Source organism: Heterodontus francisci, chromosome 8, assembly GCF_036365525.1.
Source record: "Heterodontus francisci isolate sHetFra1 chromosome 8, sHetFra1.hap1, whole genome shotgun sequence".
In the NCBI taxonomy this organism is placed as follows: domain Eukaryota; kingdom Metazoa; phylum Chordata; class Chondrichthyes; order Heterodontiformes; family Heterodontidae; genus Heterodontus; species Heterodontus francisci.
The window spans coordinates 45,072,389-45,086,213 of NC_090378.1; the positions used below are offsets into that span (position 1 = coordinate 45,072,389).

The following is a 13,825-nucleotide window of genomic DNA, read 5'->3' on the forward strand; positions in this document are numbered from 1 at the left end:
ACTACCAAGAATCCTGTCTTTAAGCCTGTATTCTGCATTCAAATTCGACCTTCCAAAATGAATCACTTCACACTTTTCCAGGTTGAACTCCATCTGCCACTTCTCAGCCCAGCTCTGCATCCTGTCAATGTCCCGTTGCAACCTACAACAGCCTTCCACACTATCCACAACTCCAGCAACCTTCGTGTCATCGGCAAACTTACTAACCCAGCCTTCCACTTCCTCATCCAAGTCATTTATAAAAATCACAAAGAGCAGAGGTCCCAGAACAGATCCCTGCAGAACACCACTGGTCACCAAGATCCAGGCTGAATACTTTCCATTTACTACCACCCTCTGTCTTCTATGGGCCAGCCAATTCTGTATCCAGACAGCCAACTTTCCCTGTATCCCATGCCTCCTTACTTTCTGAATGAGCCTACCATGGGGAACCTTATCAAATGCCTTGTTAAAATACATATGCACCACATCCACTTCTCTTCCTTCATCAATGTGTTTTGTCACATCTTCAAAGAATTCAATAAGGTTTGTGAGGCATGACCTGCCCCTCACAAAGCCAAGCTGACTGTCTCTAATCAAACTATGCTTTTCCAAATAATCATAAATCCTGTCTCTCAGAATCCTCTCCAATAATTTGCCCACTACCGACGTAAGACTGACTGGTCTATAATTCCCAGGGTTATCCTTATTCCCTTTCTTGAACAAGGGAATAACATTTGCCACCCTCCAATCTTCTGGTACTACTCCAGTGGACAGTGAGGACGCAAAGATCATCGCCAAAGTCGCAGCAATCTCTTCCCTCGCTTCCCTTAATATCCTTGGGTATATCCCGTCTGGCCCCGGGGACTTATCTGTCCTCATGTCTTTCAAAATTTCCAGCACATCCTCCCTCTTAACATCAACCTGTTCGAGCATATCAGCCTGTTTCACGCTGTCCTCACAAACGACCAGGTCTCTCTCACTAGTGAATACTGAAGCAAAGTATTCATTTAGGACCTCCCCTACCTCCTCCGACTCCAGGCACAAGTTCCCTCCACTATCCCTGATCGGCCCTACCCTCACTCTGGCCATCCTCTTGTTCCTCACATAAGTGTAGAACACCTTGGGATTTTCCTTAATCCTACCCGCCAAGACTTTTTCATGTCCCCTTCTAGCTCTCCTAAGTCCATTCTTCAGTTCCTTCCTGGCTATCTTGTAACCCTCTGGAGCCCTGTCTGATCCTTGCTTCCTCAACCTTAAGTAAGCTTCCTTCTTCCTCTTGACTAGCTGTTCCACATCTCTTGTCATCCAAGGTTCCTTCACCTTACCATCCCTTCCCTGCCTCATCGGGACAAACCTATCCAGCAGTCGCAGCAAGTGCTCCCTAAATAACCTCCATATTTCTGTCGTGCATTTTCCTGAGAACATCTGTTCCCAATTTATGCTCCCCAGTTCCTGCCTAATAACATTGTAATTCCCCGTCCCCCAATTAAATATTTTCCCATCCCGTCTGCTCCTGTCCCGCTCCATGACTATAGTAAAGGTCAGGGAGTTGTGATCACTATCACCGAAATGCTCTCCCACCGAGAGATCTGCCACCTGGCCTGGTTCGTTGCCAAGCACCAAATCCAACATAGCCTCCCCTCTAGTCGGCCTATCTACATATTGAGTCAGGAAACCTTCCTGGACACAACTGACAAAAACTGGTCCATCCAAACTATTTGCACTAAGGAGGTTCCAATCAATATTAGGGAAGTTGAAGTCACCCATGACAACAACCCTGTTACTTCTGCACCTTTCCAAAATCTGCCTCCCAATCTGTTCCTCCGTGTCTCTGTTGCTATTGGGGGGTCTATAGAAAACTCCCAATAAAGTGACTGCTCCTTTCCTGTTTCTGACGTCCACCCATAATGACTCAGTTGACAAACCCTCCTTGACGACCTCCCTTTCTGCAGCTGTGATACTATCCCTGATTAATAATGCCACTCCCCCTCCTCTTTTACCTCCCTCCCTATTCCTTTTGAAACATCTAAACCCCGGAACATCCAACATCCATTCCTGCCCCTGTGATATCCAAGTCTCCGTAATGGCCACAACATCGTAGCTCCAAATACTGATCCATGCTCTAAGTTCATCACCCTTATTCCTGACACTTCTTGTGTTAAAATAGACACACCTCAACCCATCATACTGGCTGCAACTTTGCCCTGTCAACTGTCTAACCTTCCTCACAGACTCTCTGCACTCTGTATCTGCCTGTTCAACAGCTACCCCATTCACTGATCTGTAGCTCCGGTTCCCATCCCCCTGCCAAACTAGTTTAAACCCTCCTGAAGAGCTCTAGCAAACCTCCTACCCAGGATATTGGTGCCCCTCCAGTTCAGATGCAACCCGTCCTTCTTGTACAGGTCCCACCTTCCCCAGAAGGTATCCCAATGATCCATATATCTGAAGCCTTCCCTCCTACACCAGCTCTGTAGCCACGTGTTCAGCTGCACTCGCTCTCTGTTTCTAGCCTCATTAGCACGTGGCACCGGTATCAATCCTGAGATTACTACTCTGCTCGTCCTGCCTTTTAGCTTCCAACCTAACTCCCTATATTCGCTTTTCAGGTCCTCATCCCTTTTCCTAGCTATGTCATTGGTACCGATGTGTACCACGACTTCTGGCTGCTCCCCCTCCCCCTTAAGAATCCGGTAGACTCAATCTGAGACATCCCTGACCCTGGCACCCGGGAGGCAACATACCATCCGGGAGTCTCGTTCGCGACCACAGAATCTCCTGTCTGTTCCTCTAACCATTGAATCTCCCATCACTATTGCTCTCCTATTCTCCCCCCTTCCCTTCTGAGTCGCAGAGCCAGGCTCAGTGCCAGAGACCTGGCCGCTGTGGCTTTCCCCCGGTAGGTCCACCCCCCCCCCAACCTTATCCAAAACGGTATACATATTATTGAGGGGAACGGCCACAGGGGATCCCTGCACTGTGCGCCTATTCCCTTTCCCTCCCCTGACGGTCACCCAGCTACCTTTATCCTGTGACTCAGGTGTCAGTACTTCCCTAATAACTGCTCTCTATCACCCCCTCAGCCTCCCGCATGCTCCGAAGTTCATCCAGCTCCAGCTCCCGTTCCCTAACGCGGTCTGTGAGGAGCTGGAGTTGGGTGCACTTCTCATAGGTGAAGTCAGCAGGGACACAAGTGGTGACCCTTACCTCCCACATCCTGCAAGAGGAGCATGCAACTGCCCTAGCTTCCATCCTCTCTGCTCTAAATTGACAACAGGCTTGAGTGACAAAGCTCAGGTTTTTCAGCCAGATGCCCGATTTATGGAATTCACCCAGCCAGGCTGAGGCCCACTCTTTACCTTGTGGATCTGGATGATGGTACAAAGCTTGAACAGCTTGAGTTGTGTACCTAGCACAACCTCTGAGTCACCAAATCGTTCTTTCATACTAAACCCTGTCACCAGGTTTCTTGGAGGCACCCAAGATCACATCGTTGGCACCAGCTGGACCTCATCGTCACAAGGCGAGCCTCTTTAAACAGCGTTCAAATCACACGCAGCTTCCACAGTGCAGACTGCGACACCAACCACTCCCTGGTGTGCAGCAAAGTTAGACTCAAACCAAAGAAGCTACATCACTCCGAGCAGAAGGGCCGCCCTCGCATCAACACTAGCAGAATTTCTTATCCACAACTGTTACATAAGAACTGGCTCTTAAGCATTTTGAGTTCTATGTCCACCACGACTCCAGAGAGACACTGGTATATACTGATCATAATTCCCTAGCCTTTGTAGAAAAATTCAAAAACCAGAATGTCAGACTATTCCGATGGAATTTACTATTGCAACCTTATCACTTAAAGATTATCTACATTGTGGGGAAAAAATGTGATTGTGGATGCTTTGTCTAGGGTTTAACTTTGCTTTGAGTTATCTGAGTGCAAAGATGGTACAAAGCAGAACCTTATTAGCTACAGGTAAAGAGTGAATGAGTATGAATGTGAAAATGTGTTTTACCGTATTTTTCATTTTCTGTTTTTTCCCCACTCTTTGTGTTTCATTCCTCCAACGATGGAGGTGTTATGACTGTGCTTCTATATTATTTGCTAAGCATTTTTTGAGGACTCATGTATTTTAAAATTATGGGCATTATTTTATTTGGGAAAACTGAAAAGGATTCCATGGATGTTTATTTTTCGCTGGGGTCAATGAAAAGACACTGAGAGGTCTTGTTTGAAAACATTTACTGGAAGTTACCTGTCTTCAGATAAATACCCACCTGCGGCTTTTTGTCTTACAGAGAAGTGACAGGTCAAGATTTAGAGAGGTCAGGAGGCTTGATTCTTGAGATATTGTTTTTGGTTTCGCTTTGGACAGTGTGTTGGGGTGTGAACTGTTTTGAAGGCAGTTGGAGAAAACCAGCCAAGACAGCAGCACCCTCTTCCATCTCTTTGCAAACTTCCTGATAATCAAGTGTAATAAATAAACTGATGTTGCATTTCTCCTGAAAAGCCTGCCAGAAACCCCTGTTGTTGCATTTCTCCTGAAACGCCAGCCAAACTGATCTTAAACGTCACCTGAAAAGAACTGTTTTATAAAGATCCCAGTGACAGCTATCTATGCACTTTTGGGATGCCAAACTAAAAAGGGACAACTGACATTTTCCATATCTTCTCTTTTTTCTTCAAGAATTAACAAGTATATGGCAAAGTATTTTTTTTTAACAAAGCTCTCAAGAGAAAATCTCTATTTTTTCCAGTACTCTGTGTGTGTGTGTGAGGCGCTAAGGTAAAAAGGAACTTTCATACGTCACTCTGTGTGTTACTGATTTGCTTCATTACTGGTTATGTCGTGTTTTATAACAAACTGATAATTTTGTCACTTATTAAAGAAACTTGGTTGGTGGATTTTATTCTGAAATAAAAATAGAGTACATAATTAGCCATATCGGTAACTGGGTAAATATTTAAATATATGTTGTGACCTGTGGAGAAGTGGAACTAGAGGAAGACAGTGCACTCCTCCCGCTTCGGTCGTAACAATACCCTATGCTGGAGGTATCACCTCCTTCAAGCTGGACTGTGTCCGTGTCCACTGTCCTGTGCCTGAGGCGAAAGCAGCTGCTGTTGTTGCTCCTCCTGCTGTTGGTGTTGTTGCTCCTGCTCCTGCTATTGGTGTTGATATGGTTGTTCCTCTTTTCCCTCATCAGAGGCGCACAGTATAGCTGCACATGCTGCTCCCATGTTGCAGTGAAGGCTGACAGCAGGGAAGTGCAGATCAAAGTGGACAAAGTTGAAGTTAGGTGAAGTGACTTCCAAAATGTTGGAAATCACCTGTAAAAAAGTGAAAGCACACTCTCAAAGGCAGGGAGGCAGCTATGAAGTTTCACTCTTTAAAGGCTTTCCAGCCTGTCAGATTCATTGACCCCGCTGTGCTCGCACCTTGTTGACTCGGGTAAGTTCCACAGCTCGGGCAATAGATACGCTGGCTGTTACAGCCAGCACTTTGAGTTAAAAGCACAATTAATTGGATAGTTCCACATTTAAATGACAGACCCTACAACTTCACGGAGTTTTCCCACACATTCTGGAACAGAATTGAGCAAGATCATGTCGGGTTTCCAACACGCCAGCATTTTTCAGGGATTTAAACCGCCCCCCCCCCCCCCACATCTATATCTGAACCCACCCTCTGCCCTATAAATTGCCAACCCATTCATCTGTCCCATGGGTGTTTCCCACACGCTGCAGGTTGCAGTGAGGTTAAGGGCAGAAGTTGGCAAATAGCTGCTGGTTTCCCAGCATGTCAGGAATTTCAGCCCTTTTAACTAGCTGTCTGCTCACCCTCAAGGTGGCTGCGGTGGGGAAGAGACAGTTGCCCACCTCCTTCTGGAAGGTGTCTTTGCAAAGCAGGTGTGGAAAGAGATGCAGTGGTTTTTGTCGAGGTTCATCCCAAGCAGCTCTGTAACACAGGAGTCTGTGCTCTACGGGCTGTTCCCAAGGACATACACTGAGATAAACATCAACTGCTGTTGGAGGACCATCAATTCGGTGAAAGACACTCTTTGGTCTGCCTGAAACTTGCTGGTCTTCCAGCGCAAAGAGTTGTCCATGACCGAGTGTTGCAGACTGGCACATTCCAAGGTCCAGGACTACGTGCTGAGGGATGCACTAAAGCTTGGAGCAGCCACTGCAAAGACTCAATGGGGAAATACCACTGTGTAAGGTCCTCCTACCAAAGTGAACTGAGGGGTTGGACCCATGGAATACCCCTTGGGCTGTATACACCGAATATGGTTTTGCTGTAAAATGTACATGGCAGGTAAAATGGAATGGAAGGGTTGCGAGGCAACTAACTCCTGGATTGAAGAAAACTTATTTCCTTTACACTTTTTGGAATGTCAAGTTGGTGCTGTTTTGAACTGTTTTGTAATGTATTTTTTATAGATTTTTATGAATAAAGTATATTTTTGAAAAAAACCCCACTTTGTCAAGTTAAGAGAGGGAAAAGACACCGCCAGCAGAGGACAGCCCAAGCCTTGCTGCCTACAAGATCCCCCCCGATGTCATCCCAGCGGAACAAACCCCCCAAGAGTAACCAGGAGGGGTTTCTGAGCCCAACGAATGTGAAACAACTGGTGTACACTATGGGTATGCAGGAACATACCCAAGGACTGGGACTAGCGAGGACTCCTGGTGTGGGAAACAATACCCAACTTTAAAAATGGGTATAAAGATTGCTTCGATTAACATGCGTAGCGTTAAATCCACTACGCAACGTGTTTCGACCTTGGACTACCTCGCCAAGGTCAAAGCCGTCCTGCTGTTTCCGCAGGAGTGTGGAATTCCGCACCTCAGTGCCTACAGGCAATGGTTGCGATGGTGGTCCCACGGGCCATCGATCTGGTTGGGGGAAATGATTCCTGTTCCTCCGACCTGGGTATTCTGCTGCACGAAGGCAACTTCACCATCTCCGAAGTTAAACAGTGGGTGGGCAGTCGCCTCCTCGTAGCAGATGTAATGTACAACAATACTCCACTCGGCTGATCAATGTGTATGCCCCAGTTCAATGCAGCCAGCGGCTGACCGTCTTCCAACAGCTCCCACTGCTGCTGGCGACGTCCTGGCCGGTCATTCTAGGCGGTGACTTCAACTGCATCATTGCTGCAGCTGGACGATCCAGCAGTGACAACAGCAAACTGGACGTTACGTCCAGATTCCTAATGGAAACAATAAAAGATGCCAAGCTGCACGATGTCTTCAGCAACCTGCAGACGGAGCGCAGTGTAGATACACCTGGTCAAGATCGGACGGGTCTGCCTGTTCCAGGATTGACTTCCTGTTTGTATCCCGTGCTGTCATGGTCAGATCCACCGACGTCAAGCCGGTGCTCTTCTCTGACCACTGCCTCTTACTGACCTACTATCACTTACAGAATGACCAGCAGGTTGGCGAGGGGACATGGAAGCTCAATGCTACACTGCTAATCCCAGAGAACGTTGAGGAACTCAAAAGGGATTACAAAGGTTGGAGAACCATGAAACCCTTCTTTGAGTCTCCAGTTCACTGGTGGGAAGACATCAAGGAGAACATCAAGAGGTTCTTTATCTCCAAAGGTGTTCAGAGGGTGAGGGAGAGAGTCAGAGGGAAATATCCCGACTCCAGAAAAGAATGCAAAATCTGCTCCGGCTGCAGTCAATGGGGGTTGAGGTTAAGGAGGATCTCCAAGAAGTGAAGAGCCAGCAGGTCTCGCTCTTTGTCACAGAGGCTTCCAAGATCATCTTCTGGTCCAGAGTACGCTCTGTCGAGCAGGATGAGATGTGCTCGCGTTTCTTCTTCCAAAAGGTACACAGAGACAGCTCTGTGATCAGCAGCCTGAAGGAAGAAGATGGCTCGGTAACGTCTTTGCAGTCCGACATGCTAAGGATCAGCAAATCTTTTTATGCTGGGCTGTACGACGTGAGGCCCATGGACAGCACGGCCTCCCAGTCCTCCCTGTCATCTATCACAGAGGTCTTGGATGAGCTGACAAACACCGTCAGATCCTTCGAGAGGAGTAAAACTCCCGGAAGCGACGGCTTACTGGTTGAGTTGTATCCGACTCTGTGCGACTGGATCGGCCCAGACCTGCTGGAAGTGTACGAGAGTATGCTTCTGGCCAGCAGCATGTCAGAATCCATGAGGAAAGGCATCATCACCCTCATCTACAAGCGGAAGGGGGAGAGGGCAGAAATCAGAAATTGGCGGCCCATCTCACTGCTTAATGTTGACTACAAGATTCTGTCCAAAGTCATCGCCAGTCAGGTCAAGTCTGCTCTGGAGTTGGTGATTCACCCTGACCACACCTGTACTGTACCTGGCAGGAAGATCTCTGATAGTTTTGCGCTACTCAGGGATACAATTGCCTATGTACGGGACAGGAGGATGGACATCTGCCTCGTCAGCTTGAACCAGGAGAAGGCTTTTGACACAATATCGCACACATACATGATGGACATGCTCTCCGAAATGGGGTTTGGGGAGGGAATCCGCAATTGGATCCAACTGCTCTGCACAAACATCAGTAGCGCAGTCTCATTCAATGGGTGGGAATCAGAAAGTTTCCCGATCCAATCTGGAGTCAGAGAGGGCTGTCCTCTCTATCCTGTCTTGTTTGTTTGCTGTATCGAACCTTTTGCTGAGTCCATTAGGAAGGATGCAGGCATAACAGGGGTGACAATCCTAGGCAGTGGAGGCACTCAAGTCGAAGCCTCCCTGAACATGGACGGCATCGCCATCTTCTGCTCAGATCCGCTATCCGTTCGCAGACTGATGAGCATCTGCGACCAGTTCAAATTGGCCTCAGGAGCCAAAGTTAACCACGGCAAGAGCGAGGCCACGCTCTTTGGAAACTCGGCCGACCGATCCTTTGTCCCCTTCACCGTCAGGTCAGACTACCTGAAGGTGCTAGGGATATGGTTCGGAAGGGCCAGGGCGTGCACCAAAACCTCGAAGGAGCGAGCTGCCAGCGTACACTATAAACTGAGCATATGGGAACAGTGTTCTCTTCCACTGTGGATAAGAACCTGGTCATCAGGTGCAAGACAATCACGTTGTTGCTGTGTGTGGCACAGGTCTGGCCATACCCCACTCCTGCGCCGTGGTGATCACCCAAGCCATTTTCCGCTTTATCTGGAGATGCAGAATGGACCGTGTCCGGAGGGACACAATATTCAAACCTCTGGATAAGGGCGGAAAAAATGACCCAACATCATCCTGATCCTGATGACCAACTTCGTGTGCGGCTGCATCGAGCTGTGCGTAGAGCCCCAGTACATGCTGAGGTTCTAACTGTCCCCGGTGTTGCGAAGGATGGGTCTGGTCACATTGCCGCAGAACACTCCATCCAGTTGGACCATGCCGTCCCACCTATCCTTCCTGGAAAGGTTTGTGCGGAAAAAGACCTTTGACCACCAAGCAGTGGTCTGCATGGAATGTCCTCAAGGCCCTAAGTGATAAGAAGATGGTGGATCCTGTTGAATGGTTCCCCAAGCAGACTGCCAAAGTCATTTGGCAGAGTGCCTCATCACCAGAACTTTCAAACAAGCACCAAGACGTAGCTTGGCTGGTGGTGAGAAGGGCCCTCCCCATCAGATCCTTCCTCCATGCCAGGAGTCTCACCCCCTCCGCACACTGCCCTCGAAGTGGCTGTGGTGGGGAAGAGACAGTTGCCCACCTCCTTCTGGAATGTGTCTTTGCAAAGCAGGTGTGGAAAGAGATGCAGTGGTTTTTGTCAAGGTTCATCCCAAGCAGCTCTGTAACACAGGAGTCTGTGCTCTACGGGCTGTTCCCAGGGACACATACTGAGATAAACATAACTGCTGTTGAAGGACCATCAATTCGGTGTTAGACATTCTTTGGTCTGCCCGAACCTTGCTGGTCCTCCAGCGCAAAGATTTGTCCACGACCAAGTGTTGCAGACTGGCACATTCCAAGGTCCAGGACTACGTGCTGAGGGACGCACTAAAGCTTGAGGCAGCTGCCGCAAAAGGCTCAATGGGGAAAGACCACTGTGTAAGGTCCTCCCGCCACAGTGAACTGAGGGGCTGGACCCATGGAAAACCCCTCGGGCTGTATACACTGAATATGGTTTAGCTGTTTTGGAATGGAAGGCAACTCACTCCTATATTGAACAAAACTAATTTCCTTTGCACTTTTCGGAATGTCAACTTGGTGCTGTTTTGAACTGTTTAGTAAATTTTTATTTTTTTTTTACAGTTTTTTATGAATAAAGTATATTTTTGGGGAATAAAAACACCTCGTCAAGTTAAAATTCCCATTATTACAAAACTTAAGAAAATTTTAATCCTTTGTAAACGTTTTCTAACTTTAATTAAAATCCTGTCATTATTCTTACCTCTGTACTTAGACAGTTTGAGTTGCTCAAATTGTCCATTAGGCATCACAGCAGTAGCTTCAAAATCAGGGGCTAGCTTCCCAATCGTAGCTTTTCCAGCAGTCATTCTGAATCAGTCTGAAAAATATTACTTTTAAAATGTAAGCTTGTCCTATTAATCTAGCAGATTCTTTGAAATATTGTAGGACCTTTATTGTCTACTGTATAAATCTTGTAAGCTAAGTTATAGTCTTAATATACACATCAAATATTTAAACACAGAAATTCAGCCTTCTATTAATAACAGCAAGAGTTTGATAGCCCAGTTGTACAGAGGCACTTTTGAAAATGGCCTAATTGGCCAGATGAATATTAAGATGCCAGTTTGGTTCAGTGGCCTCACTCCTGCATTTGAGTCAGAAAATGTCACAGCCTATTCCAATCCAGAATTTCAACACATTATCGAGGCTGACACTTCACTATAGTAATGAGGAAGTGCTGCACGGTCAGGGGTGCTGTTTCCAATGATACATTAAACGGAGGCTCTGTCTGATATAAAAGATCCTATGGCACATTCTCCTGATGTCCTAGCCAAAATATCAACCAGGACTATCAAAAATCGTATTTTCCATGATTTTGCTGTAGCAATCATCTAACGATGTTTGCCATTAGACTTGCATTTGCATGTTATTTTACATATGTTGCATTGCAAGTTGCTAAAAGTGTAAGCTGATGACGAAGTAGTGAGGAAGAAAGAGAATTTGGGACCTGAGTGAACAGGAGAAACTGTGCTGTCAGGTTTCCTACATTGTAACAGTGACTACATTTCAAAAGAACTTCACTGTCTGTAAAGATGTTGGGATTTCCTGAACACCGCTACATCAGAGCATCAACTAAGTCTTATGTTTCAGGCCAAAAGCAAAATACTCCGGATGCTGGAAATCTGAAATAAAAACAGAAAATGCTGGAAACACTAGCAGGTCTGGTAGCATCTTCTTCTTTGGCCTCCTTGTCTTGGGAGTCAATGGGTAAGCGTCTGGAGGTGGGCAGTGGTTTGTGTAGCAGCGCCTGGAGTGGCTCTCAAGGCCAATACTAGAGTGACAGACTCTTCCACAGGTGCTGCAGAAAAAATTGGTTGTCGGGGCTGTTACGTAGTTGGCTCTCCCCTTGCGCTTCTGTCTTTTTTCCTGCCAACTCCTAAGTCTCTTCGACTTGCCACACTTTAGCCCCGCCTTTATGGCTGCCCACCAAAAGCAAAATACTCCGGATGTTGGAAATCTGAAATAAAAACAGAAAATGCTGGAAACACTAGCAGGTCTGGTAGCATCACTTCTGATGAAAGGTCATTGCCTGGAAACGTTAACTCTGTTTCTCTCTCCACAGATGCTGCCAGATCTGCTGAATATTTCCAGAATTTTCTGTTTTTATATCTATTTTAGGTATTGGTTGAGGTAAAATGTTGACCAAGACACAGGAAAAGCTCCGTATCCTTCAAATGGTGCTGGGGATCTTTTATGTTATTGGTAGAAGGATCGAGAACCAGAAGACACCAATTTAAGGTGAATCGCAAAAACAATGGCAACATGGAAAACCTTTTTACGCAGCAAGTAGTTAGGATCCAGAATGCAATGCTTGAAATTGTGAAGGAGGCAGATTCAATCGTGGGCTAAAAGGGAATTGAATAATTACCTGAAGAACAAAAATTTGCAAGGCTACTGGGAAAAGGCAAGTGAGTGAGACTAGATGAGTTGCTCTTGCAGGGAGCCAGCACAGGCACAACAGGCTGAATGGCCTCCTTCTGTGCTGTAACCATTGTGTGATTTGAAATATACTTTCTCACAAGTACCCTGTTAATAAAAGCTTAAAAAAAATGAAACAAGCCATTTAATTAGCATCAAAATGGGGTCGGTCGAGTGATCAAAGTCGGGAGCCGCACGAGTCCTTAATGAACTGCATGCGGCTCTGCAGCTGCAGGATACAGATCCCTGGGTTAAGGAAATTGAAGATAAATCAATTCTTTTAGTCTGATAGCATATACCCAGATTTGCTGCGGGACACCATTAAGGTAATTTGTGGGCACTGGCAATCGTCTTGAGAGTTGCTTAGGGCTATGAGATTATAGCTGGGGCGGCACAGTGGTTAGCACCGCAGCCTCACAGCTCCAGCGACCCAGGTTCAATTCTGGGTACTGCCTGTGTGGAGTTTGCAAGTTCTCCCTGTGTCTGCGTGGGTTTCCTCCGGGTGCTCCGGTTTCCTCCCACATGCCAAAGACTTGCAGGTTGATAGGTAAATTGGCCATTATAAATTGCCCCTAGTATAGGTAGGGAAATATAGGGACAGGTGGGGATGTGGTAGGAATATGGAATTAGTGTAGGATTAGTATAAAATGGGTGGTTGATGGTCAGCACAGACTCGGTGGGCCGAAGGGCCTGTTTCAGTGCTGTATCTCTAAACTAAACTACAGGGCTGAAAGCATGCAAATGTACTACCTCTAATCACTAACAGATTTGCATAGTGCCTTAAAACATTCCACAAGACATCTGATGGATTCATTTTTGAAGTGCAGTCAGTCACATAGGAAAACAGCAGCCAATTTGTGTACAGCCAAGTCCAAATCATAGCTAATGAGAAGAATCACCAGATAATTTTGCAAAGGTTGTGAGTTCACTTCTGTTCCAGAGATGTGAGAACAAAATCTAGGCTGCCGCTTTAGTGCAGCACAAGCACTGCACTATCAGAGCTGCGCTGTTTGGATGAGACGTTAAAACTGAGAGATGGGCCTGGTCACATTGCCGCGGAATGCTCCATCCAGTTGGACTGTGCCGTACTACCTACCCTTCGTGGAGCAGTTTCTGCAGGAAAACACCTTGGACCACCGATCCATCAAGCAGTGGTCTGCACGGAATGTCCTCAAGGCCCTACGGGAAAAGGAGACGGGGGATCCTGTCGGATGGTTCCTCGAGCAGACCGCCAGTCATTTGGCGGAATGCCTCATCACCAGAACTTTCAAACAAGCACCAAGACGTAGCTTGGCTGGTGGTGAGAAGGGCCCTCCCCATCAGATCCTTCCTGCACGCCCGAAGTCTCACCCCCTCCGCACAATGCCCTCGCGGTGGCTGTGGTGGGGAAGAGACGGTTGCCCACCTCCTTCTGGAATGTGTCTTTGCAAAGCAGGTGTGGAAAGAGGTGCAGCGGTTTTTGTCGAGGTTCATCCCAAGCAGCTCTGTAACACAGGAGTCTGTGCTCTACGGGCTGTTCCCAGGGACGCACACCGAGACAAACATCAACTGCTGCTGGAGGACTATCAATTCGGTGAAAGACGCCCTTTGGTCTGCCCGAACCTTGCTGGTCTTCCAGCGCAGAGTTGTCCACAACCGAATGTTGCAGACTGGCACATTCCAAGGTCCAGGACTACGTGCTGAGGGACGCACTAAAGCTTGGGGCAGCCGCAGCAAAGGCTCAATGGGAAA

The 13,825-nt window shown here is 47.2% G+C and overlaps 1 protein-coding gene across 3 annotated transcripts in view; it reads right to left on the reverse strand.

Annotated features, from left to right (window-relative positions):
- The window catches only part of LOC137372796 (peroxiredoxin-1-like), a 125,445-nt gene that overhangs the window by 52,616 nt on the left and 59,004 nt on the right, over nt 1-13,825 (reverse strand). For all 3 annotated transcript variants that reach the window (XM_068037059.1, XM_068037060.1, XM_068037058.1), the window contains one exon: nt 10,377-10,493. In XM_068037059.1, coding sequence (XP_067893160.1) covers nt 10,377-10,482 — 106 coding nt within the window. In that variant the 5' untranslated portion in view covers nt 10,483-10,493. The remainder of the gene's footprint in view (nt 1-10,376; nt 10,494-13,825) is intronic.